This window comes from Bubalus bubalis, chromosome 5, assembly GCF_019923935.1.
Source record: "Bubalus bubalis isolate 160015118507 breed Murrah chromosome 5, NDDB_SH_1, whole genome shotgun sequence".
Taxonomy (NCBI): domain Eukaryota; kingdom Metazoa; phylum Chordata; class Mammalia; order Artiodactyla; family Bovidae; genus Bubalus; species Bubalus bubalis.
In genome coordinates this window covers 76,919,033-76,944,400 of record NC_059161.1, presented here as the reverse complement: position 1 = coordinate 76,944,400, position 25,368 = coordinate 76,919,033, and the positions used below count along the sequence as shown (strand labels likewise).

At 45.9% G+C, this 25,368-nt stretch overlaps 1 protein-coding gene across 2 annotated transcripts; it reads right to left on the bottom strand.

The window, feature by feature from the left end:
• Window positions 1–1,944: 1,944 nt before the first annotated feature.
• On the bottom strand, window positions 1,945–23,510 carry EIF2D (eukaryotic translation initiation factor 2D). Of its 2 annotated transcripts, XM_006052805.4 has the most exons (15): window positions 23,270–23,507; window positions 22,142–22,332; window positions 20,236–20,319; window positions 19,674–19,764; window positions 16,906–17,013; window positions 14,875–15,113; window positions 14,314–14,431; window positions 12,640–12,685; window positions 12,155–12,258; window positions 11,885–12,034; window positions 11,425–11,514; window positions 10,406–10,501; window positions 9,041–9,161; window positions 3,699–3,873; window positions 1,945–2,159 (listed from the first exon to the last, which is right to left on the bottom strand). In XM_006052805.4, exons 1-15 carry the CDS (start codon window positions 23,323–23,325, stop codon window positions 2,089–2,091), a joined length of 1,740 nt encoding a protein of 579 aa, XP_006052867.3. In that variant the 5' UTR covers window positions 23,326–23,507; the 3' UTR covers window positions 1,945–2,088. The 2 variants fall into 2 exon arrangements, with proteins under 2 accessions (XP_006052867.3, XP_025133520.2); XM_025277735.3 differs by lacking the exon at window positions 3,699–3,873 and having other exon boundaries at window positions 23,270–23,510.
• Between the last annotated feature and the right edge of the window lie 1,858 nt (window positions 23,511–25,368).

The window sequence follows — 25,368 nt, the reverse complement described above, 5'->3', positions numbered from 1 at the left end:
AAGTTATTAAAAAGGAATTCTCACCTGCCTTCCAGTATTGATCACACACAGTGCAATCAACGAGGGCCCTCAGTTCATCCGGCCTACCCCTGCCCTCCCTCTAGGAGAGCACCCCTGTCCAAGAGACATTCTTAAAAGTGTTCAGGAATGGGGTACAGCTGTAACGTTTGCTCGCTCCAAGAGGTACCTCTTTCAATAATTTTGCAAAAACCCAGAAATGAACCAGTTTTTGCGTTTCACTGAAACTCATTTGGTTACAATGTGGGATTAAGTTCAAAGTTGCACGTTTGACCTTGGTGTAGATTATCTGGCTTAGCACATAGTTAAAAAGGAGTCCCTTGCGCAGCGGAACACACCCTCGCCTCCTCCCGTGCACCTATGGTATTCATGAGGAGAAAGGGGAAGGTGAATCAATGCAAAACGTGTCACCATTACTGGAAAAACCATCTGAAGCACGTCTTGACAGCACGGTGTCACGGCAGGGTTCTGGGTCAAACCTGAAGAGTGGATGTTCACTGTAGACCTAGCCTCACCATTCACTGGCTTGTGTCGTTAGTAGGGTGAACCAGGCAAGACAGAACTCTGAGCCTCCAGTCCCTCCAAGGTCGTGCTAACAAATTATGTCTGTGAGAGAACCTTGGGAGAAGGAAATGGCCCACTCCAGTACTCCTGCCTGGAGAATCCTGTGGACAGAGAAGCCTGGCGGGCTTCAGTCCGTGGGGTCGCAAGAGACGGACACGACTGAGCAACTCCACCACCACCACACGTTCCCTGTGTGTTATTTGTATTCATACGAGGACCGTATTTCACAACTACTCTAACTACCGCAGATCAGACTCTGTCTGTCCAAGGGTTCTGTTGGAACAGAATCTTGTTTGGGGTCGATTTCTAGAATCTCTTTTTCGGTTTCATATGCTTATGTTAAGAGAGCAGATCAGTAAAATGACGCAGTTTACTTACAGCGAGTCAGCAGTGAAAAGACCAATTATTCAGAGCCTCATAACCAAAGGCAAGGGACCTCACAGACATTTTTATATTCACTCCTTTCTTCTTATTCAAGCCCCAGGTGGGGAATTTCTGAATATTATGGGTATTTTCAAGTCTATCTTGGTTTTAAAAAAAAAACAAGATGAGCAAGAAAAAAAGTAAACTGAAGTGTAATTTTATTTTTTTTTAATGGTAAAAAGCAGATACCTCTGCAGTGATTTGACTCAGCCCTTCTCCTTCCTATTGCACAAGAGGCCCCTGGTGACTGTCAGACTGAGCAGGGACCGCAGCAGGGGCCTGAATCTTTTCACGTGATCCAGCTGGGAACTGGACAAAAGCATGGTAACCTCTTTTAGGAAAATGGTCATACAAAATCTCATGCACTATTTCAGAGAACTCCATGGACTCTCTGAACACCTTGTCTATGAGCCCCAGGTGAAGAAGTTTGGGGCCAAAGAAAGCATTAGTTGATTATCTTAACTGTGGCAAAGTCATCTATCCTGTAGCCACATCACAACCCACAGCTATTGTCAGTATTGAGGGAAACTTACTGTTGTATGGAAACCCAGGTCCTAGTGTGCTTTAACTGTTTATTTCTGGTCTAGCCTAGACTTTGCTCAAGGAAGAGAGAACTGTTCCTTCTTTTGAATGATGACAAATATAAACAGACAAATAGCCCTTTAGATAGCCGAAGGAATGATTCTGGGGCTAGGAGGTTAATTAGGTAGTAAGAGTAGCAAGAGGTTACTGAATATTTGGTAGAAGGACTTTAAAGAAAGGCAGGGTCCCCGGCCCTGAGCTCTGGATGGGCTGTGGGGCTTGAAGGCAGAGTTCACACCAAATGACTGAAGCCACACGAACGCAAGGAGTAGCCTCCAGTGCTCCTTTCAAACGGCTTCGAACCTGAAAACTCGGTACAACAGTTTAGCTAAGTGGAAGAAACAAAAGGGAATCCAATTCTGATTAGAATAAAAATTTATTTTGGTAAAGAATTATATATATATATATAGTTTTTTTAATTTGCAAAAACAAAATACTCATATAAGTTACCAGCCCAGAGCCTGGATTTCCACTGGATCAACCACATGAAACAAGAGTCTGTCATTTCTTCTTGCCAGGTTTAGGGGCCTTTTCCAGGCCTTGGATGTGTTTTCGAGGAAGCCGATACTCTTCTACAATCCAAAAGGCAGAAACTCCTCAGTGAGGTTTGCACACGCTCTCTCCTGCCCGCCCCTTCCCCTCCGTCTACAATGACCCTCCTTTGCCTCGATCTCCAAGGTCCCCTGGTGGCACAAGCGGTAAGGAACCCGCCTGCCAGTGTAGGAGACGTAAGAGACGCGGGTTCGATCCCTGGGTTTGAAAGATCCCCTGGAGAAGGAAATGGCAACCCCCTCCAGTACTCCTGCCTGGAGAATTCCATGGACAGAGGAGCCTGTGGGCTACAGTCCGTGGGGCTGCACAGAGTGGACTAAGACTGAAGCGACTCAGCACGCACGCCGAGGGCCCCAGCTGCAGAGCCGCCTCCCAGCCCTCCCGCCCCACTGTTCACGCCCGCCATCGAGCCTCAGTCCAAACCGTTTCCATCACGTGACCTGCCCTTCCACACTCAGCTCACAGTCAACCCCTGCGGGATGGACCACACATCCTCACGCCTCGAGGCTGAAGTCCTTCAGCAACTTTCATGTTGCTAACAACTTTCCGGGTGTGCTTCAGGCATTTGTGATTCTCTCATAAGCGAGAATGCGTATGTCTGAGTTCAGCTATGTGTTTGTCTTCTCTTCTGTATTTCACATGGGGACCTTCACTTAAAGGGGTGCAGCTCTAAAAGTTAACTGCTGGGTACTGCCTGAGATCATAAAGTAAGTTTGCTTACTGAGCATTTACTATGTGCCAGACCTTGGGAATGAAAAAGGTAAGGTCTCTGATTCAAGATGCTCATTCTAACAGGGAATTCAGACAGCAGAATAAATCAGCCCTGTTGTAGACACTAATCAGAAATATAAACACAATTGGAAAGTGCTATGTTAGCAGGTTTTTAAATGTCAATTTAAGGAAACAGAACATTTTAAAATGGGACATGTTCTAAGACAGGCTTCCTGTGGCCCCTGAGCTGGGCCGATGAGCCTTAATTAAGGCTGCGAGAGGCCATTCGAGGCTAGGGGACTACACAGAGGGAAGCAGCCAGGGGTGACCGTGGGGGTGCACGCAGGGAACAGCAAGGAGAGCAGCATGGCTGAGGCCTGGCCTGGGAGTCAGGGACCTGCCAGAGAAGGTGGAGGGAAGACGGAGCTGGACTGGGTGGGTCTTGCTTATTGAACTTAAAGAGTTTATTCTGCAAATCAAGGTTGGAAGTCCAACTACAGCACTGAGCAGCTGAATTATCTGAGTACAAAGTACTGACCCTGTTTCCTCATCTGCACAACAGAAACGGTTCTTTAGCATCAAGCCTGCAAAAAGCCCAGGAAAGCGCCTAGCAAAGGCTGAGTGCTCAACACGTTTTATAAAAAAGGAAAACCAGAAAGAAAACTTCTCTACTAGGATGGTGGATAAAACATTGAATCTGGGGGCTAAAAGACAAAGGGCAAATACTAGCTCCACCTCTCGCTGGCTGCTAAAGCTATGTATATGGTAAACTCACTAGAGTGACTTTAGTTGGTAGGAAGACCTTTGCCAAGTAAGACTAACATCTCTGCTTCAGGGGGGATGCTCACCGAGCAACAGCCGGCCAAGGTGGTGGATCTGATTGCCCTGGATCTGAACCTGCACGCTGTCCTTGAGCCCCGGGGCAGGAGTGACGGTGGTGCTAGCCTGGCATCGCTGCTGGAGGGTGGCAGCCACTGAGCGCGGGTCCAGGCCATAGGCCTCCAAGTTCCGGACCACGGTCACCTGGGCAAGAGAAAAGACTGACGGTGGGTACAGACCATGTGCCCACCCCCAGAAACCTTCCGGGGCCTCTGCAGCCTCCTCACCCTATGCTCACCATCCCTACAACCATATCTATTCATCCAAATAATTTTTGTGCTTCTAAATTGAAGTTTTCTTTTTACCCCATCCAAGACAAGAATACCTCAGAGATTCTGAGGGTTCGATTCCAGACCCACCATGATAAAGCCAATATTACAATAAAATGAGTCACATGAATTGTTTGGTTTCCCAGTGCATATGAAAGTTACATTCTCATACAAATCAAAACTACAATAATGTACCACCTCACACCAGTCAGAATGGCCATCATTAAATTCTACAAATAATGAATGCTAGAGAGGGTGTGGAGAAAAGGGAATCCTCTTACACTCTCTGTGGGAATATAAATTGGTACAGCCACTATGGAGAACAGTATGAAGGTTTCTCAAAAACTAAAAACCGAACTACCATATAATCCAGTTATTCCACTCCTGGGCATATATCCAGGCAAAACTGTAATTCAAAAAGACAAATGTACCCCTATGCTCATAGCAGTGTTATTTACAACAGCCAAAACATGGAAACAATCTACAACAGATGAACGGATAAAGATGTGGCACATGGAATATTACTCAGCCATAAAAAAGAACAAATCTCAGTAATCCAAGTCTATGCCCTAACCAGTAATGCTGAAGAAGCTTGAACGGTTCTATGGAGACCGACAAGACCTTTCAGAACTAACACCAAAAAAAGATGTCCTTTTCATTATAGGGGACTGGAATGCAAAAGTAGGAAGTCAAGAAACACCTGGAGTAACATGCAAATTTGGAGTTGGAGTACGGAATGAGGCAGGGCAAAGGCTAATAACGGTTTGCCAAGAGAACGCACTGGTCATAGCAAACACCGTCTTCCAACAACACAAGAGAAGACTCTATACATGGACATCACCAGATGGTCAACACCAAAGTCAGATTGATTATATTTTTTGCAGCCAAAGATGGAGAAGCTCTATACAGTCAGCAAAAACAAGACCAGGAGCTGATTGTGATTCACATCATGAATTCCTTATTGCCAAATTCAGACTTAAATTGAAGAAAGTAGGGAAAACCACTAGACCATTCAGGTATGACCTAAATCAAATCCCTTATGATTATACAGTGGAAGTGAGAAATAGATTCAAGGGATTAGATCTGATAGACAGAGTGCCTGATGAACTATGGATGGAAGTTCATGACATTGTACAGGAGACAGGGATCAAGACCATCCCCATGGAAAAGAAATGCAAAAAAGCAAAATGGCTCTCTGAGGAGGCCTTACAAATAGCTGTGAAAAGAAGAGAAGCCAAAAGCAAAGGAGAAAAGGAAAGATATAAGCATCTGAATGCAGAGTTCCAAAGAATAGCAAAGAGAGATAAGAAAGCCTTCCTCAGTGATCAGTGCAAAGAAATAGAGGAAAACAATAGAATGGGAAAGACTAGAGATCTCTTCAAGAAAATTAGAGATACCAAGGGAACATTTCATGCAAAGATGGGCTCGATAAAGGACAGAAATGGTATGGACCTAACACAAGTAGAAGATATTAACAAGAGGTGGCAAGAATACACAGAAGAACTCTACAAAAAAGATCTTCACGACCCAGATAATCAGGATGGTGTGATCACTCAGCTAGAGCCAAACATCCTGGAATGTGAAGTCAGGTGGGCCTTAGAAAGCATCACTACAAACAAAGCTGATGGAGGTGATGAAATTCCAGTTGAGCTATTTCAAATCCTGAAAGATGATGCTGTGAAAGTGCTGCACTCAATATGCCAGCAAATGTGGAAAACTCAGCAGTGGCCACAGGACTGGAAAAGGTCAGTTTTCATTCCAATCCCAAAGAAAGGCAATGCCAAAGAATGCTCAAACTACCACACAATTGCACTCATCTCACATGCTAGTAAAGTAATGCTCAAAATTCTCCAAGCCAGGCTTCAGCAATACGTGCACCATGAACTTCCTGATGTTCATGCTGGTTTTAGAAAAGGCAGAGGAACCAGAGATCAAATTGCCAACATCCGCTGGACCATGGAAAAAGCAAGGGAGTTCCAGAAAAACAACTACTTCTGCTTTATTGACTATGCCAAAGCCTCTGACTGTGTGGATCACAATAAACTGTGGAAAATTCTGAAAGAGATGGGAATACCAGTCCACCTGACCTGCCTCTTGAGAAATAATCTGTATGCAGGTCAGGAAGCAACAGTTAGAACCGGACATGGAACAACAGACCGGTTCTAAATAGGAAAAGGAGTATGTCAAGGCTGTATATCGTCACCCTGCTTATTTAACTTATATGCAGAGTATATCATGAGAAATGCTGGGCTGGATGAAGCACAAGCTGGAATCAAGATTGCCAGGAGGAATATCAATAACCTCAGATATGCAGATGATACCACCCTTATGGCAGAAAGTAAAGAAGAACTAAAGAGCCTCTTGATGAAAGTGAAACAGGAGAGTGGAAAAGTTGGCTTAAAACTCAACATTCAGAAAACTAAGATCATGTCATCTGGTCCCATCACTTCATGGCAAATAGATGGGGAAACAGTGGAAACAGAGGTGGAGTTTATTTGGGGGGGCTCCAAAATCACTGCAGATGGTGATTGCAGCCATGAAATTAAAAGACACTTACTCCTTGGAAGGAAAGTTATGATTAACTTAGCATATTAAAAAGAAAAGACATTACTTTGCCAACAAAGGTCCGTCTAGTCAAAGCTATGGTTTTTCCAGTAGTCATGTATGGATGTGAGAGTTGGACTATAAAGAAAGCTGAGTGCCAAAGAACTGATGCTTTGGAACTGTGGTGTTGGAGAAGACTCTTGAGAGTCCCTTGGACTGCGAGGAGATCCAACCAGTCCATCCTAAAGGAGATCAGTCCTGGGTGTTCATTGGAAGGACTAATGTTGAAGCTGAAACTCCAATACTTTGGCATGTGATGCAAAGAGCTGACTCATTAGAAAAGACGCTGATGCTGGGAGGGATTGGGGGCAGGAGGAGAAGGGGACGACAGAGGATGAGATGGCTGGATGGCATCGCCGACTCGATGGACATGAGTCTGAGTGAACTCCGGGAGTTGGTGATGGACAGGGAGGCCTGGAAGGCTGCGGTTCATGGGGTCGCAAAGGGTCGGACACGACTGAGCGACTGAACTGAACTGAAGACACGGAAACAGACTCACAGACACAGAGAACACACCTGTGGCTGCCGAAGGGGAAGAGGGCGGGTAAGGGAAGGACTGGGAGTCTGGGATTAGCAGATGCAAACTAGTGTATACAAGATGGATAAAGAACAAGTTTCTACTGTATAGTACAGAGAACTATATTCAATATCCTGGGATAAACCATAATGGAAAAGAATATGAAAAAGCCTATATATATATATACATATATATAAGTGAATCACTTTGTATTCAGCAGAAATTAAAAGCAACGTTGTAAATCAAATGTACTTCAACAAAATATCTTTAAAAAGTTATGCTTTCACTATACTGTTAACTGTACAATAACATTATATGTTAGAAAACAAAGTATATATGTTAATTTAATAATACTTTATTTGTAAAAAGTGCCACCCATCACCTGAGCCTTCAATGAGTTGTAATCTTTTTCACAATAGTAACATCAAAGATCATGGTCACAGATCATCATAACAAATAATAATGAAAAAGTCTGAAATATTGCCGGAATTACGGAAATGTGATACAGGCACAAGAAATGAGCACTGCTGGTGAAATGGCACCAACAGACTTGCTTGACACAAAATTGCCACAAGCAATTTTCAATTTGAAAAAAAAACACTGTCAGCAAAGCATAATAAAAAGAAGCACAATGAAATAAGGTGTGCCTGTGTATGTTACACATTATATTTAGTGGGACAAGATACTCTATCTCATATAGGACATATACTTTTTTTTGTTTGTTTGTTAAGTTGCTAAGTTGTGCCCAACTCTTTGCGACCACATAGGCCGTAGCCTACCAGGCTCCTCTGCCCATGGATTTCTCAGGCAAGAATACTAGAGTGGGTTGTCATTTCCTTCTCGTACATATGCTTTTTCTAAAGTTTTAAAAAAATTTTTTAATAGAGAATTTAAAACATAAATAAAACTAGAAGAGTACAATGAGCCCCATGTACCCATCACCAATTCCAAGAATTTTCAACTCATGACCAACCCTGATTCATCTATATCCCCACCCACCCGCATTCCTATGTTAATTTAAAGCAAATCCTTCTAGAAATCTCATCTACAAATATTTCAGTATGTATCTCTAAGAGATAAGGGCTCTTTTTAACATAAAAACAAAACCATCACTGTATATAATTATACATTCAAGAAATGGTGGCTATTGGTAATTATTAAACTTATCATCACTTGGTTCTCATTTGTTGAACGTTTATATGCCAAGGAGTATTGTAAATATTTCACCTTATATTCCTTCATTTGATCCTCACAGGCCTTATGAGGTAGGTATTATCCCCATTCTTCATATAAGGAAACTCAGACAAAAATGACATGAAGTATTGTGCTCGAAGTCAAGCAGCAAGGCAAAGCCACACTGGAACCCATTCTGTAATCTCAAAGCCTACGCTCGTAACCACACACTTCTAGAGTCTGTCTTTTGGGATTTCTACCCAATAATCCTATTTCTGTCTTCTCAAAACAAAGTAAACGCAGTCCTTTTCCCAAGGACAGCTTTTCACATATTTGAGGACAGATGTAATTTGTTCTTACGACTATGTTGCCAAGCTAAACACGCTCAGTTCTTCAGCAATTCTTTACCAGTTATTTTCACTGAACAAGGCCCAAGAGCCAACTGAAAGAGAAGGGCTGAAGGCCCATACCAGAGTTCTAAGGAAAAAGTAAATATAAGATCCTGTTTACTTTCAGAACCAGGCTCTAGCAAGTTTCCTAGCACAAAATCCTAGAGGACAGTGAGGGAGGGGGTCAGCTTCACCTGTTTTACACAGAACCCAGCCTAGTCACACAAACACGAGTGTTTCCTAAACAACTTTTGAGGTGTTTGAGGCCAATCTAAAAATCTCCAATCACATTAGAGAGACTAGAACTTATCAGGAAGATTAAACCACCATCTTCAAATGTTGTATCTCTTCAAAATTACCTTTTTGTTGGAAGCTTTCTGTGCTAAGGTGATGTCAATTGGGCAGATCCTGCCTTTCTTCACAATGGGCTCTTGTCCCGGAAAGGTCACTTGATAGGCAGGCTGCAATTTTTCCAAACATCTGAAATGGGAGTTAACGAGTTGGAGGCTGATAAAGCCAGCAGAAGCCATTTCCTCACAGCTCACGCCCAGCGGGCGGCTAGATGGAAGCCGATCTTGCAGGCAGTGGCTCGCCTCTGGCTGCAGGGTGGAATCATGCAAATCAACTAGGGAGCTGCACCCCAGACCAACTGAGTCAGAAACTCTGATCATGAAGATCCATTTTTAAAACCGTGCTACTGTAACTGCTTTACACTGCTGAGTCGGTTTCTGCAGCACAGCAAACTGAATCAGCCATGCGTATACAAGCATCTCCGCTGTTTTGGACCTACTTCCCATTTAGGCCACCGCAGAGCACCAAGTGGAGTTCTCTGTGCTACAAGAAGGCTCTGAAGGAAGATAACTGTTAAGCTCCCCAACATGCAGCTGCAGTGGAGACCCACCAACTCAGGGAAGGGGACATCTGAGATGAGCCCCTGGAAACTGTCCACAGGTCTGGCCTTCTGAAAATCTGCCCAGCGGCCTTGTGGCAGATTTCTGTCTCAAGACTCTACCTTACCCAGCCGGATAAAGCACAGCTTCGCATTGCTGACAGGTTCCAATCATGTACCTTTTCTAGACGCCTTTACCAAAAGGAATTTCTACCTTTTGTCTAACCAGATTTTCTTTTGCTAGCATATATATTGGGAGAGGCAAACTTTTTCTATAAAAAGCCAGATGGTAAATATTTTAGGCTTTAAGAGCCATATGGTCTCTGTTGAAATTACTCCACGTTGCCATTTAGCAAGAACACAGAGTAGATATTATGTAAACAAATGGGTGTGGCTGTGCGCCAATAAGACCTTATTCACAAAAACAGGTAGCAGGCCAGATGTGGCCCACAGGCAATAGCTTGCTAACTCCTGATATAAATTATTTTCGGTTTTGGTTCCATGGAAAAGAAAAGGTATAAGAATCCTTCCTTTGAAAAGACTGACTTTAAGACAATCCCCATCCCCCACTCCCACTTTCTTTTTGTTTCTCTTTTTGAAGTTCTTACTTTCAATTAATGTTCTTTTCCTCTCTCTTTCTCTTCTATATTGTGTTGGCCCAAATCGTCCCAAAGACCCTCCACATCAGAATTACCCATGCCCATGTTTATGCAGACTGACATCGTGTGAACTACGGAACGGAAGGGACGATGACAGCGACGATGCTGACGCCCGACGCGCTGCACGTCAAGGGGAAGGGATGGCGATGCTGGAGAGGGGCTGCCAATCGCACTACCTGCCCAGGAGACTGTCCCACGGGAGCTTCGTGACTGTGTGCTGCTCATCCTTCTCTAGGATGCAGTCACAGAGGATGGGGTCCAATTTCACGAGACTAAAGGGAAACAAGAAGCAATGAGTAGCCCCAGGATTCGTGTCTTATGTGTTGTTCACAGTCAATCAGGATTATTGGAACCAATTAGGGGTTCACAGTCCAGGACGCAACGTATTCTCTGGATGGGAGGTACACAGGCTTTCCTAGAATAAAGGAGAAGTAGGCAGTGGATGGGAAAGTGGTATGGGGAAAAAATGCAAACACTGGGATCCCTGGCTCAATTATGTTATTAACTAACCATGATGAAGCCAGTAGTTCCCAACTTTTGGATCACGAGGGTGTCTTTTGTAATTAACAACAAAAAAATTAATGGCACACTCATTTAGTGGTTTACCTTCTGTATCCACCTACTAGGAAAATAGAGAACACCATAAAGCTAAGATGGCTTTGGTAAAATTTTTTGAAGTTTGCATTTTGTTCCTCACAATAGCACCTGCATTTGACAATCAATGGTAGATACACATGTTCAGGTCAGTCTTGTTGTTTAGTCACTAAGTCATACTCAACTCTTTTGCAACCCTATGGACTGCAGGCTGCCAGAAGTCTCTGTCTGTGGGATTTCCCAGGCAAGAATACTGGAGTGGGTTGCCATTCCCTCCTCCAGGGGATCTTCCCGACCCAGGGATTGAACCTGGGTGTCCTGCACCAGCTGGTGGATTCTTCACCACTGAATCACCAGGGAAACCCCAAGATACATATGAGATGATGCTTCTTCAGGCTGCAGTCAGTGTGGATGGTATATATGGATCTGACTACCCTAGCCACAACTCTCACTGTCCACGGCCTGTGGTTTAGAAACCACCGGCCTTGATTATTTCTAGAAGGCTGAGATCCCTTGTACCCCGCCCTCCCAGCCACCCCCCACATCTGCTGAAGGTGAGTGTGGAAAGACACAGGGCAAGCCCTCCTCCTCATCCACTCACTTTTTGTTGTCTGCATCCACCAGGTCATTTTTCTTGGCGTAGTTGATGACGACTGTTCGGACCTCACTGCCCTCCAGGACACTCCCTTTCCTGGGTGAGAAGCGACCAGGAGGTTACTCACGCTGTGCTGGGGGACAAACCGCAAACAGCAAGACTCACTCCCTGCTCAGCAGGGCGCTGTCCTCGGCTTCTCGAGCTCTGCGTTCTTCCCTTCGCCTGCCTGAGGCCCGCAGGGCCGTGTGAAGACTCGTCACAGGTAGAAAAGGGAGAGACCTACTCTCTCGCTCACTGAGTCCGGAGACCCTGCCCAGGGGAAGGAGGCTTGAAGCTGGGTCTGGGGGGAGGGGGAGGAGAGGGCAGAGCAGGTTTTGCCAGTCACAGAAGAGCACTACTCAGGCTGAGAGGGTTATAGGCCAGAACACCAAGCAGGCAAGAGAAGGGCTGCTCTCTGAAAACTCACTTGTGGCCAGACTCCTGGAAGAGCAGGGTCATGCTGGCTGGGACACAGTAGAGGGGTTTTATATCTGGAGGGTGATAGGGCTGTTCCCTGCTACCCTCCTGGATTGTCTGGGAGGTCGGGGAGGGCTCGGGTATGACGAAAGATGTGATCCTGAAACCCAGCAGAAGGAAAGAAAAAACACATTTTATACTAGTGTCTCCGAGCTCCGCAGTCCTGGCCCAGGTGCCCCGGGGCCAGCTGAGCTGCGGTGAGCAGGCCCCCGGCACTCACCTCGGGTGCTTCCAGTCCACGGCCACAATGCTCTCCACCCCTTTGCTCAGCTCCTGCACCTGTATAATCTGCTCCTGCTGCATGTGCTGCAGGAACTTAGAGAGCTAAGGGAGAGAGCGCCAGCGGTAGGGGGCCTCATCGACTCCGCACACGCGCTGAGCGCCTACAATGTGCCGGACGCCGATCCAGGCAGGGCCTGGGGGGGACGTGGGACAGTCCCTGTCCTCGTCCTGAGGGCTGGGGACTAACGGGTGAAGCCCTTCGGAACTCAGACTGGGTATAAAGGGCTGGGAGGGAGAGAGGGGAGTGGGTGCCCACCCAACTGCCTCAGCCCCGGGACAGCTTTCTTACCCCACTATACCTGGAATCAAAAAGCTTAACTCTAGCATCAGCCCTCAGACAAGGCTTCCCCACGTCAACCAGCTCACGCCACGAGTGCCCTACACAGCTCCCTGTGCGGGCATGCGGAGAAGGGACCCACTTACCTTTTTGTAGCTTGACTTCTTTATGTCCAGTTGTCGTCCTTCGGGGCTGATGGCAGATGGAAAAGGCAAGTTAAGCTAACAAAGCAGTAGGGTGAGACCTGCCTGACGCTGAGAGGAGGCCGTTTCCTCAGCCTTCCTCCAGGATGCTCGGGAAGAGGCCACTGTTCCAGAACTTTCTACTTGGTGGCAGCATCAGAAAGAGGTAAAGACTTCAGACACTCTAGACCCTTGCTGTCCAACACACCTTCCTGTGAACAATGAATGTTCTCTGCTATCAACGTGGTGGCCACAGGCCACATATGGATATTAAGCACTTGAAATGTGACTAATGTGACTGAGGAAATATATTTTAAATTTCATTTAATTTTAATTTAAATAGCCACATATGGCTCATGGGTACTGTATTAGGTACAATTTTAGATTCCTCTCAAACTAGACGATCTTTTATGTCCTCAGAAGTTTCACCTCCAGGTGAGTCTTTCTAACACCAAGCTCACTGTGGCAGCCAGGCTGGAGCAGGATTTGGCAAACTACATCCTGCAGACAAAACCCGGCAACACCCGTTCATCTACCATCTACGGCTGCGTCAAGGCCACAGTGGCAGACGTACACAGCTGTAGGAGAGACTGTAGGGCCTAAAATAATTACTGACTCTTTATCGAAAAAGCTTGGAGCCTCTACCCCGCAGCTATTAGTTCTGGGGGAGAAGTCCCTAATGAAAACTCCTTAGAAAGTACATCTTCTCTGAATATGTGATAAGCAATAGCAGTTTGGATTCACGGGGATCCTTTCTAGAACCCATCCCAGGTTAAGTACCTCTATCCTAGAGAATATTCCAGGATCCCTTTTCCCAGTTACTTGCAACCCAGCAAGGTCAGGACAAATTACCAAGTATCCTGCCACCCATTCCAGACCTCACGTTTGTATAGAATGCCTTAAAGAAGCTCACATGAAGAGGAAGAGAATCACCTTAAAATAATTTAAAAAAAAAAAAAAAAAGAGCAAAATTCTCAAAAAGAAAGAAGGTCAGACTTAGGGTGAAAATCAATAAGCAAATCTCCTGACATGGTAATATTCACTGGTTGCTTATGAAATGTCAGGCTATTTGATCTTGATGGCAACCTTACAAGTGTTGGGAATGAGGGCGCTAAGAAGCCTGGTTACAGGTTCAAATCCACCCTGCTCCAACACCCTGGGGAGCTGGCTTGCGAGCCCAGCTTCAAAGTCCAGAAGTAATCCACACATAACAATACTCCCTCTGCTGGTGGCTTGCATTTGGGGCTGCGGTGGGAGGTTCACACCGCCTCTTCCTTCTGATACAAGCTCACCCAGCCCACCTTCAGAAAAGCATGAGGGGATTGGACCTTCAGACAAACAGGCTGCCCCAGGACACTTCCTGGATGGGACATAATGCCCAATTTGCGAGAGAGCCCAGCTTCACCAGAGCAGAGGCAGGGCTCAGAGCACCTTGGGAATTTTAGTCTCATTTCCTCAGCATCCTTTCACGGGCTCACATTTAAGCTTTTAAAACTCAGTATCTGCCATATGAACCCTCCACATCCCGCTTTCCACATCATGCTCCTCAGACAACTCCCCCGTCGGCCTTGTCCCATCCGACCACCGAGGAAGAGGAGAGGGGCCCCCCTGGCCCCCCGCCCCCAAGACCCTCCGTACCAGCAGGAGAACATGTGGCTGCCCAGGAGAGTGCTGGTGAGCAACGGGAGGTCAGCCTTTCTGATGTAGCACTTCAAAGCATGCAAGAAGCATCTCTGCAGCAGTTCGTCCATTTGCTCTGCAAGGAGAACAGGAGAACCTCATCCTTCCGGAGGGATGCAGAGGCCTGCGCGATGACATTCCCCCTCACCCCCGGGTTCTGAGGGAGCCTGCTGCCTGGCGCCAAAGCACCCAGACTCTCCAGAACACGGAGCCTCCGGAGAGGGCTGACCCCAGAGGAGGCAGCAGGTCTCAGGGTCCCACCCGGCCAGATGCAACGCTTCTCTGACAGAGAAGTCAGAGCTGGAGAAACTCTGGCCGGCCGTGCAGCTGGGCCCACGGGGACCCAGAGAAACATGATTCATGTGGGAAAGACTCCGAGGTGAGACAGCAAAGCACTGGGCACCTCCCTGACCAAAGCCAAGGCCGTCTCCCTCCCCCCACGAGGCCTGGTCAGAAGCAGCGCAGCGCACGTCAGCCTCCTGTGCCGGGAAAGCGGACCTTCCACCCCCAGAGCTGTACCCTGAAGGGTCTTGCTGTCCGTGGGGTCCGCGTGCAGGCCCCCAGGGCTGGGGTCTTCCGTGGCTTCTGACGGGGACTTCTCCTCACACCTCCGCTGGACCTCCTCCTCCAGGGTCAGCTGCCTCACGTCGCCCTGCAGGGCAGTGTCGGCTTTGACACATCCCTTCCCTTCACTGAGATCCGGGGGATCCAGAGCCAGTGGGGCAATGGACGGTGGACTGGATTTGTCTCCAGATCGCCTGCAAAAACCTCATGTCAGAAACACTGAGCGGCGGCCACCACACTCTCCAACCCTGGTCAGGGGGCCAGCAGGGGTCCAGGGAGAATGAGAGTCACAGGCAGGGGTGTCCGGGAGCAGCCAGAGAGCCTGGACGTGCATCTCAACTCTGTTTTCAATTCTGGGCCCAGAGAAGTCCCATGCCTCAGTTTCCTCATCTCTGAAATGGGGAGAGGAATTCTTGCATCCTCCTTATCCCAAAGGAATACTAATAATATTAACAGGAATTCAGGGACAGAGAAAAATTAAAGACAATATATTTACATAGAAGCCCCCCTCCTCCAAAAGTATTCCCTTCATATGAATTAAAAATAAAACCACTTTGAATTAAATAACAAAATTAAGATTGCAAATGCATCTGTAGTACCAGTGGTGAAATACAAACCCAAGGCTGAGAGTAGAGAACAAAGTACAAATAACTGAATTGCTCAAGACTGCAAAACAGCTGCTTCTGTGTTAAACCAGAAGGTAATCCAAAACAGATAAATGACAAGGACCTGTTGGATAGCACAGTAACTATATTCAATATCTTATAATAAACTTTAATGGAAAAGAATTTGAAAAAGAAGATGTATGTACATATCTATATCTGGAATCGCTAGATATACTAGTGATCACTAAAATCACTTTGCTGTACACCTGAAACTAACACACTGGAGATCAACTATACCTCAATTAAAAAAAAAAAAGCAACCTAACCTGCAGAGTAGAGATTACAATGGTTCTATGCCATTAAGCCTTCTGAAGACAGGATGGTACACCCAAAAAGCTTTACCTTAACTAAGATTATGCAAGTCAAACTAAGTTTACTAACAACTGCAGCAAGGCTTTTAATGAGGCTGACAGTGAGGCCAGAGGGCATGTTCAGGCGATTCTGATCATGTAAATACTGAGAGTATTTTCAGAAAGTGGGAGGATGGGAGATGAGGCAGCTGCTGACCAAACGATTCAGACAACAAGACTTTAATTTCTCACACTGACAGAAAACAGGGAACTGGGAGCTCATGAGTAAGCAGCCTGCAAACATCTGCTGAGACCCAGACGGATGAGGCTGTACCTCCAGCAAAGCAGGGTCTGGCTGATACTTGTAAAATGAATAACTCGAAGACTGACTATAAATGTCACAGGTAAATCTATACCAACAGGCCACAACACTTGGCCAAAGGACTGGGTACGCTGCTTTTGAGAAGAGCCCTATTTACTATTTTGGTTGAAAGACAAGAAAATAACCAGAAAATAAGCTCTGATACAGTTCCAGAGAGCAAGGGTAACAGTGAGAAAGGGCAACTTCCGTAATGAGGAGATCCAAAATGTAAAATTTAAACAACATAACAGTAACCAGATTATCACCCGGGAGCCTGGGGAGCTACTCTGCTTTGATTTGGATTCCGATGTGAGAACTTCTGAGCCCTCGTCATGGGGCCAGAAGATGCCTGAATGTACGCGGCAGAGAAGGCCAGATGGACCAGTGCTATAAAGCTAAAGACATCGCTGCGCTGAGAGAAAAGACAGTCCTGAAGGCCTTCTTCGAGGCCTAGGATTCTACAATTTGCCTAGAAAACAATTACAGTTCTCTGTAATTTCCTCTCTAAAAAGGAAAAAAAAAGTCTTTTATTCACGTTGAGCAGGGAAATTAATGTCTGCCCAGCAACTGAGGACACAACAGGGACCAAAACCCTCACTTCTGAACCCAGGCCCTGGGCTCTCTGCACCCACCCAGCTTCCCCGTAAAACAGAAGAAAGACTGAGCCCACCACAAGTGGTCCTGGTAGCTGTGGAGCACACAGAAGCCCCTTCCCTTCAGACCCGAGGCCAGCATCTCAGCTGTCGACATGGCGGCGACTCCGACGGCAACGGGGGCTCTGAGGAGGAGACAAGGGTCAGGAAAGGCTTCCAGGAGGGCACCCGCCAGACCGGCTTTCTCACGTGCTCAAAGCACCACGGCTGCAAACCTGAAGCACCCACTTATACCACAGAACGAAAACTCAGTGCAGTCTCAATCCTCTTCAAATTACCTATAAACATGACTTTCAAAGAGCTGGACACGACTAAGCTACTAATACATACACACACACACACGACTTTCAAAAATCCCTTGACCAAATATCTCTCCTGGGTAAATAACTCATCTACTGATATTATCACTGTTTTATCCCTATTACAAATCAAACCCAGACAGGACTCAGAAGGATATTTAAAAGTTCTCTTTCTTTAATTTCAAAAATATAAATTATTCGTGCAGGTTCAATCCCTGGTCAGGGAAATAAGATCCCACGTGCCATGCAGGAAGGCCAAAAAAAAAAAAAAAGGGAGAGCCTTCCTATTTGCAAGTTGAGAAGGCAGGTCTTTCCCACGCCATAAAGTAGGCTGATGAGTGCCACCGGGAAGAGAGAAGACAGATGTGTGGAACCAACTAGAAGTTCCTTCTGAGTTAGCTCTTATAACAGGGCTTGCTCTGTGTAGCCATCTAAGAACTGAACGTGTGCATAATATCCAAAAAAAGAAGACCACACATTTACAATAACTACAGAAAACTTCCAAAGCCCAAATGGCAAATCTCTGTCATCCCAGTGTAACTCAAGCATTGCTCACACACTGCCCATAAGGATTGGTGTCTAGCTGTCCAACAGTAGGGGAATATACAAGCCCAGCAAGGTTGCCTGGACCCAGGGGAGAAGATTCAAGGGCTGAATTCCCAACACCTGAACTGCAAAAAAAAATCTGCTAATCTGGTGGCTCCACTCACTGTGCCCATGGGTCAGTTCCTGCCACAGAATCTTTGAATTTGGCTTCTTTCCCAGTTCCTAAAAGAAGGGTCTTTGTCTTCCACCTTTGGAAGGGTCAATGGCTCAAAATCTTCAGTCTCGAGTATGGCCTGATCATCTGCCATAAACCACCCAGGCTTCATTCCCACATACATTCTAAACGTCAAACTAAGCAGGCCAAATACACATTTCCATCATTTTCTCCTATCTGGGATAGAATACTGGGCGTGGGGTGGGGGAAACAATAATATCACCATTCTTTTCAACAGCTAGGTTTTGCTACATGTAAACAGGATGGAAACCTTTCTAGGCACTTGGTGCCAAAGGGTCAAGGAAAATAGAGACTATGAGCAGCAAAAATAAGATCTTTAAATACTGACACCCCCACCCCCCACCCTCAAGGCCTACAATCTTTCTCCCTCAAAAAGGCAATGAGTAAAATAATGAGATGTCACTTTTCGTTCAGGATGACACAAATGAATATAACCCATCATATCCAGTGTCGGGGAGCATGTACGGAAACAGGCTCCATGTACCCTTTAGGTGGAGTGAAAACCAGCAGGGTTTTTGTAGGGCAACAGAAGACGTGCACGATCGTCACGTGCACGATCTGCTTTAGGGAAACACTGGCACCGGTGTCCCCAGAAGCGTTGGGAAGCTCTTGTTTGTGACAAAGCAGAGGCAACCACACTGTCCACAGGGAGACGACCTTCTCCATACCTCACAGCGGGTAAAATGGTTCAGCTTATCTGTGCTTGCCGACATGGACAATGTGCACACGATCTGAACTGAAAAAATACTAGGGATAGAGTTTGTTTGTTTGTATTTTTAAACATACACAACCCACATCAGACATTTTATATGCACGTGTATATATGCACTGAAGAAGGCTGGCAAGGCTGTGCATCAGAATGATAATGGTTACTTCTAGAGAAAAGAATTATGGGGTGAGTGGGTTTTGATTTTTCATAACTGTTCATATGATTATTTCCTAATTTATTTTAAATAAATTTTAATAAAATTGTACATAAATTGTATTTATTTAGTGCACTGATGGCCAAACAACCCTATAAATAGGTTAAAAAAAATCATTGAATTGTACAGTTGAAATAGGTGAATTTTACAATATATAAACTCTATCTCCCTCAATTAATCTATTAAAAATAATTAAAAGATGATGATGATGTGGATGTCAGACTAAAACAGTCCTGAAGTCATGGAAGTCAGGAAAGCAAGAAAACATCACAGGAGACTAAGAAGGCGTGACAACTACATGCCAGGCGGCCCCCTGGCTGGATCCTTGAGCAAAAGAATCTCTAAATACATATACACAGTGGGAAAAGCAGGAAAATATGAATAAACTCTGTAATAGTGTCCACAGCACTGAACCAATGTTAATTCCTTAGTTTTTATAACTGTACTGTGGTTATATAAGATGTTATCAAGACAAGAGGCTGGGTAAGAAGTATATCAGGACTCTGTATTATCTTTGCAACTTGTCTGTAAATCTAAAAAAAATTTTTTTAATGAGAAAAAAGAATAAATTTTATAAAGAAGGCAGCAGCAGGAACAAATATACTTGGCCCAGATGTGTGCACACTCCACAGGCTCACTGCCATTTCCACTCTCGGGATTTTTCAGGACGAATTTGTTTTCTCCTTTAATCCTTTCTCCACATGCTGTGAAGCTGTCATTCCCACCCCTCCCAAGTTTTCCCTAAGTTTGCCCCCCAGAGGCACAGCTGACCCGCACAGTACCTGTTCCCCACCAACGCAACGGCACAGAGGTCACCCTTCTGTACCTGAGGCAGGCCAGCAGGGGGCACCACCAGTCCTGGCAGCATCAAATCTGCGGCAAACAAAAGCGTCACAGCTAATTCCACAGATTACTTCATCGTTCATTCATTCAGTCCACAAACGTTCATTAACTATCAACTACATTATTCATAATGAAAATAGAAAGCAGCAGCTTGAGTACCAGACCACCCTTTGGGAGGCTAGCGGTCAAACTGAAGGACCAAGCTGAGGGTCTAGTTGCCGTGATCTATCCGAGTCTGGTTTCCCCAAGTCATCTTATTAACCTAAAGGATAGCCAATGGCGGCTCACAAGGCACTTCATGTCACTCATCTTATTTAAGGCTTACAGCAGGATCTCTGAGGCCCAGGGAGTCTGTGGAAGCAGCCAAGTGAGAGATGCAACAGACATGGGGGGAAACTCCATTCTTCATATGAATGCACGAAATGGGTACGCTTATTAAAGTAGTTGGTTTTTTTGAAGTAGGTTTTAGACAGTATCCAGAATATAAGAAAATACTCTTACCTGCTCCCCCAACCAATTTTTCGAGCACCAGAGGCCATGTTGTAAACGTTGGTAGAAGATCGGGATAAGACCACAAGGTATACACTGTCCAAAGAGAGGGTCAGAAAACACTTACTGCCAAGAGTCAATCCTCTGGGAATGGGCAAAGCCAAACACTAGGCCATGTTCATCAAAATACAGAAAAGACACTCAACTCAAAGCTAGAGAGCGGGTTGTGGGGGGATGTCCAAACAGCTGCTTTCTTTTTTAAAATTAGGTTACCCCAAGTTTGTGAAGCAGTTTATATGTCACATGCTATTTATTTTAGAATCTTTGCTTCCTTTAGCCCTAGAGATCCGATTCTTTACATATTGAGTTCTTTGCTGTAGTTTCTCTCAATCTGTGATCTTGAGAAGTTATCATTTTTACTGGTAGGAAGACACACATGAAGTGAACTGCAACTTTAAGAGATTAACTGCTGAAGTTGGATATTTACATGTAAGGCTAAAACTAGTGATTAGGTGAACATCTGCTTTTGCCTGTCCAGTATCCCTTTCCCCTACTCTGGGAATCAAGTGCCCCTTTTCCTGTGAGAAACATTCCATACAGCTTACATGGGGCTGACTCCCTTCTTAAAGAGGCTGCAGCCTCGAAGAAGGCAGAGACTTAAGAAACTGGATGTCACTTGAGCCTTGAAGGCACCTATTGCTTCACCCGGACTGCAGGAGCAGAAGAAAAGGGCCACAGTGGATTCTGATCCACTGTCCCAGTGTAGGGACAGAGACCCAACAGGGATTTCATTTACAACCTCAGAAGCAAGTAATCCAGAACCAGAAAACCAGCCTATAAGACATTTTGAAATTTTTCACATTTATTATTTTTATTCCCTCTGTTTCCATAGCCATTAGCAGGGGCTTGTATGTGTACATACATACAAAAAGGGCGTGTATGTGTACAACAGCAAAGTAGGGTAAGGTAGGGGTGGCCTGGGATAAGAAACTGCACTGCATTGCTAAAGCCAAGCTGGGAGGAAGAAAAGCCCCAAAGGACAAAGTAGATGTCACCAGGAAAGGAAAAAAGAAAAAGACACTGACTCTGTGAGACCCGTGAGGAAAGCAAGCAACAAAATCCTGAGAGCCACAGACAGCATAAGAAAGAATTCTGGTGAGACGTCTCAACCAAAGTCCATCACTAAGACAGCTGGGTATGGAGTTTAATTCACCTTCTTTCCCATCATAGTATCTCTTCAGTATCTTAAGAAAAGTGCACTAGTGGCAGTTTTAAGAAACATTTTTTACATGCCCTGAAACTTCAGGGGCTTCCCTGGTAGTTCAGCTGGTAAAGAATCCGCCTACAATGCAGGAGACCCTGGTTTGATTCATGGGTTGGAAAGATCACCTGGAGAAAGCATAGGCTACCCACTCCAGTATTCCTGGGCTTCCTTGGTGGCTCAGTTGGTAACAGAATCTGCCTGCAATGCAGGAAATCTGGGTTTGATCCCTGGGTTCAGAAGATCCCCTAGAGAAGGGAACGGCTACCCACTCCAGTATTCTGGCCTGGAGAATTCCATGGACTAAACAGTCCATGGGGTCACAAAGATCTGACATGACTAAGCGACTTTCATTTCACTGAAACTCCACCCTTTTCAAGTCCTCTGCTCCATTCCTAGTCAACCCTCTAGAAACAAGTGTTTCTTCACGTTAGCATTTCCCTCGGCAACAACCCTTGCTTTGTGTTAGCCCTTTTCCCCCCTCCCTTCTATAGCAGTTTCTGGTTTTGTATGATTCAATTCTAGGGACGCAAAACAAACAAAAATTCTTTTGTTTGCATTCATTTGTTTTAAGGAAGACAGGTTAATGGAAGAAACAAGGAGAAACAAATATTAGGCAGAGACCACAGTAAGGGCATCTCCATGCCACTGCCATACCTGTTGGATACAGATTTTTCTCCAGTTCAAACAGGATGGGGTTACCACCACTCACGTACACAGTCACTGCATCTCCTCTGTGAGCATACAGCTTTACAATGTTGAGCTCTTCCTTTCCAGGCACTAACTCAGAGACCTGATCGGTTCCAAGAGTGGGGAAAACAGCTGCCACATCAGCCCGAAGCTTTCTCCTGCAGAGGGCACACATATCTGGTATGAAGGCTGCCTGCATAGATTTTAATAAATATTGAGGACTCAGAAAGACTTACTATAAAGTCATGAGGACCAAGAAGTCTGGTTGATGATGCCCTATTCTCACACACTCTTCCAAAACATCCCATTATCTTTCTCATCCAGTGTCTCATCTATTTTCACATGTTCCTGAGGCATGTCTTTGCACTTCACAAAGAAAGAAAGAAAAAACTGAGACCTGGTGAGCAGTCCAAGTTAGCCTGCCACTGGAAACTCAGTCCTGCCTTCCTGACTCCACGCATAGCTCTTGGATTTGCCCCTTTCTCATATATGGCTGGCATATCTAACAGCTTATGATCAAACGGATACACCAGGGCATCAAGAATGACAACTAGAAAACAGTGGTTCTAAAATCCCCAAGGTGATATCTGCGTTTGCAACACTGTCTGAACAGATACAGTTACCACCTATGGCTCATCCACTTCCACCTCACCTTCCATGTGTCTCTCCCGCCAGATATGAGAAGTGACTAGACACTTCTCATATACTTGTAGTTCTCTGTACCCCGTCCAATCTCTCCCAAGGGACTCAAAGCTCCAAGTAGGGGAGGGATCCCGTATTCCTTCATTTCTGCAACATCCATGACACTTTGAACAGACTGCAGTCAATACGCGCTGACTGAATTACGTTTCTTTGAAACTCACTAGAATATCCCAAAAAAGACAGCCTGGGAGATAACTCGGGCCTCCTCTCCCATTCTCACCCTCAAAATATGTCTAACTCACCCTTGCCCCGCTCTGGGGTCCCTTCTCCGGCTGTGCCCCTCGGCCTCCACCCCAGGTCGGCTGACCGAACACAGAAAGGCTGCAAGCCGGCCAAGCTCGAGAGACGCTGGGGTGCCCTCGTGGGCAGGCACGGGCCCCTCTTCCCCCTCACCTGTCCGACCCCTTGATGGCCGTGTTGGACTTGACACGAAAGGCCTTGGCAAACATGTCCGCTGGAGTGGCCTGGGGAAGAGAGGGAGACCACAGACGCCGCGAGCTGTCAGGAAAGCGGACGCACGTCGGCTGCCAGACCCGCGGCCCTGGGGGCAGCCATGCTGAGTCCCGGCTGGGAAAGCGGCCCGGCTGGAAACCAGGCCCGCTCAGCTTCGCGGCCGCCTCTAGCGGCAAGGCCGGGAACTGAAGCCCGGTAGGCGGGACTGTGATTCCTGCGCAGAGCGGTGCGCCCCGCCCCTTCATCCTGGCCGCCTGGTTCTGCGCCTGCGCGAGCGGCAGGCGCGCGTCCCTCTGTAGTAACGCTTCGGCCCTGGTTCTGCGCCTGCGCGAGCGCCAGGCGCGGGTCCAGCTTGCAGTAACCCTTCGGGACCAAGAGATTCGGTTCATTTCCACTCCGTTAGCGCCGTGGTGTGTCAGGCCCTCTGCCAGCTCTCATCCCGTTCAATTTAGTTTAGCTGCACAAAGTTAATTGAGCTTTTGGGTTTTATTAAAATCGCAGGCCTCTTGAATGCTTTTCTTAAGGGCTTTGGTTTATTAAGATCTTTACATTTTATTGTAGACTATGGGCCACAGCTGGAATTCTGAGATTTTTCTCCTCCCTGTTTTGTTTTTTAATTTACATGATGTGATAATAACAAGGAATCCACTTTAGTCCCAGATTTGACCTCCTACTGAGAGGGGAAAACTATACAAATGATCTTCAACTCTGTTATTTAAAACAGCTTTGGACATCTTTATGTACCTTTTACATTCTGGCTTTCCAGGTGGCTGCAGTGGTAAAGAATCCTGCTGCCAATGCAGAAGACGCAAGAGATGAGGCTTCCATCCCTGGGTGGGGAAGATTACCTGGAGTAGGAAATGTCAAACTGCTCCAATATTCTTGCCTGGAAAATTCAATGGACAGAAGAGCCTGGTGGGCTACAGTCCACTGGGTCACAAAGAGTTGTAAGTGACTGAGTGACTAAGTATGCACCCATGTACGTGTTTGCATTTAGGCATTATTTCGGGGGTGGGGTGTTTCCAAAGCAATTTTTAAAACGTAGAGTGCTCAAGAAAGAATAATTTTTGAGACCTAGTAAGATCAAATTATGGTTTGGCTTCTCCCTAGCAGTTTGATCTTTGCCAATGGTTTATCCTTTCTGAAACTCTTACATTCTCCACCTCACTGGGCTTCTGTGAGAAACAATTGAGATAATGTATGTAATATGCTGCACAGTGTTTTGAAATTTTCCAATAAATTATAGATATTATCCAAAACAAAGAAAAAAAAATCAGTCTCAGACAGAAGTGAGAGTATGGGTTTCCCTGAGAGGGATCACTGTGTACTCTGGAGACACAGATTTAAACACCTGGGGTCCTGGCCCCTACTCAGTTGAATTTTGCTTATGAAAATTTCAGAGCAGAGTGTCCATCCACCAAGAAAAAAAATCCTAATTGCTTTCATTTGATGACACAGTTACATAAAGGAGAAGTCCACCTTGGCTATATAAAGATTAGATCGTCAGCAGTCTCTGTCCACCACCATTTCTGCCTCTAATGTGGGGCCAGCCCCAACTCCAGCTCCTCCTACACTTCGGACCCATCACACCTTTATTCTGAGCCACCCAGCCACAAAGTCAAAGTCAGAGGAGCCCAGAGGAGGGGAGGGCCGTAGATACTTGTTCCCTTGGGCTCCCACCCAGTCACACTCAGAGGCTGTGATGCCAGACTCTGTGCTGTTGACCAGGCCTATTGCAATATAGCCACCAAAGCAATCTCTCTCCAAGGAGCTGAGGAAGGTTATTCAAGGGAAGATTAGAAATTTCAAGCTAGGAAAACTATTGTACAATAGCAGATGTCCTGGATAAGAAGGCATAGATTATCAACCTAAAAATTAATTTGTGGTTGACAAGTAGGAGCCAAGACCCAAGGGGACCTGCCTGGAAACTGTGCTGTGAGTGCCCTGGCTTCCTGCTGTGAGTGCAGGCCTTGCAGCACCACAGGTAAGATAGGGGACAAATCTTGGGACTGTTGAGCCCCTGGAGGAGGCCCTGGCCA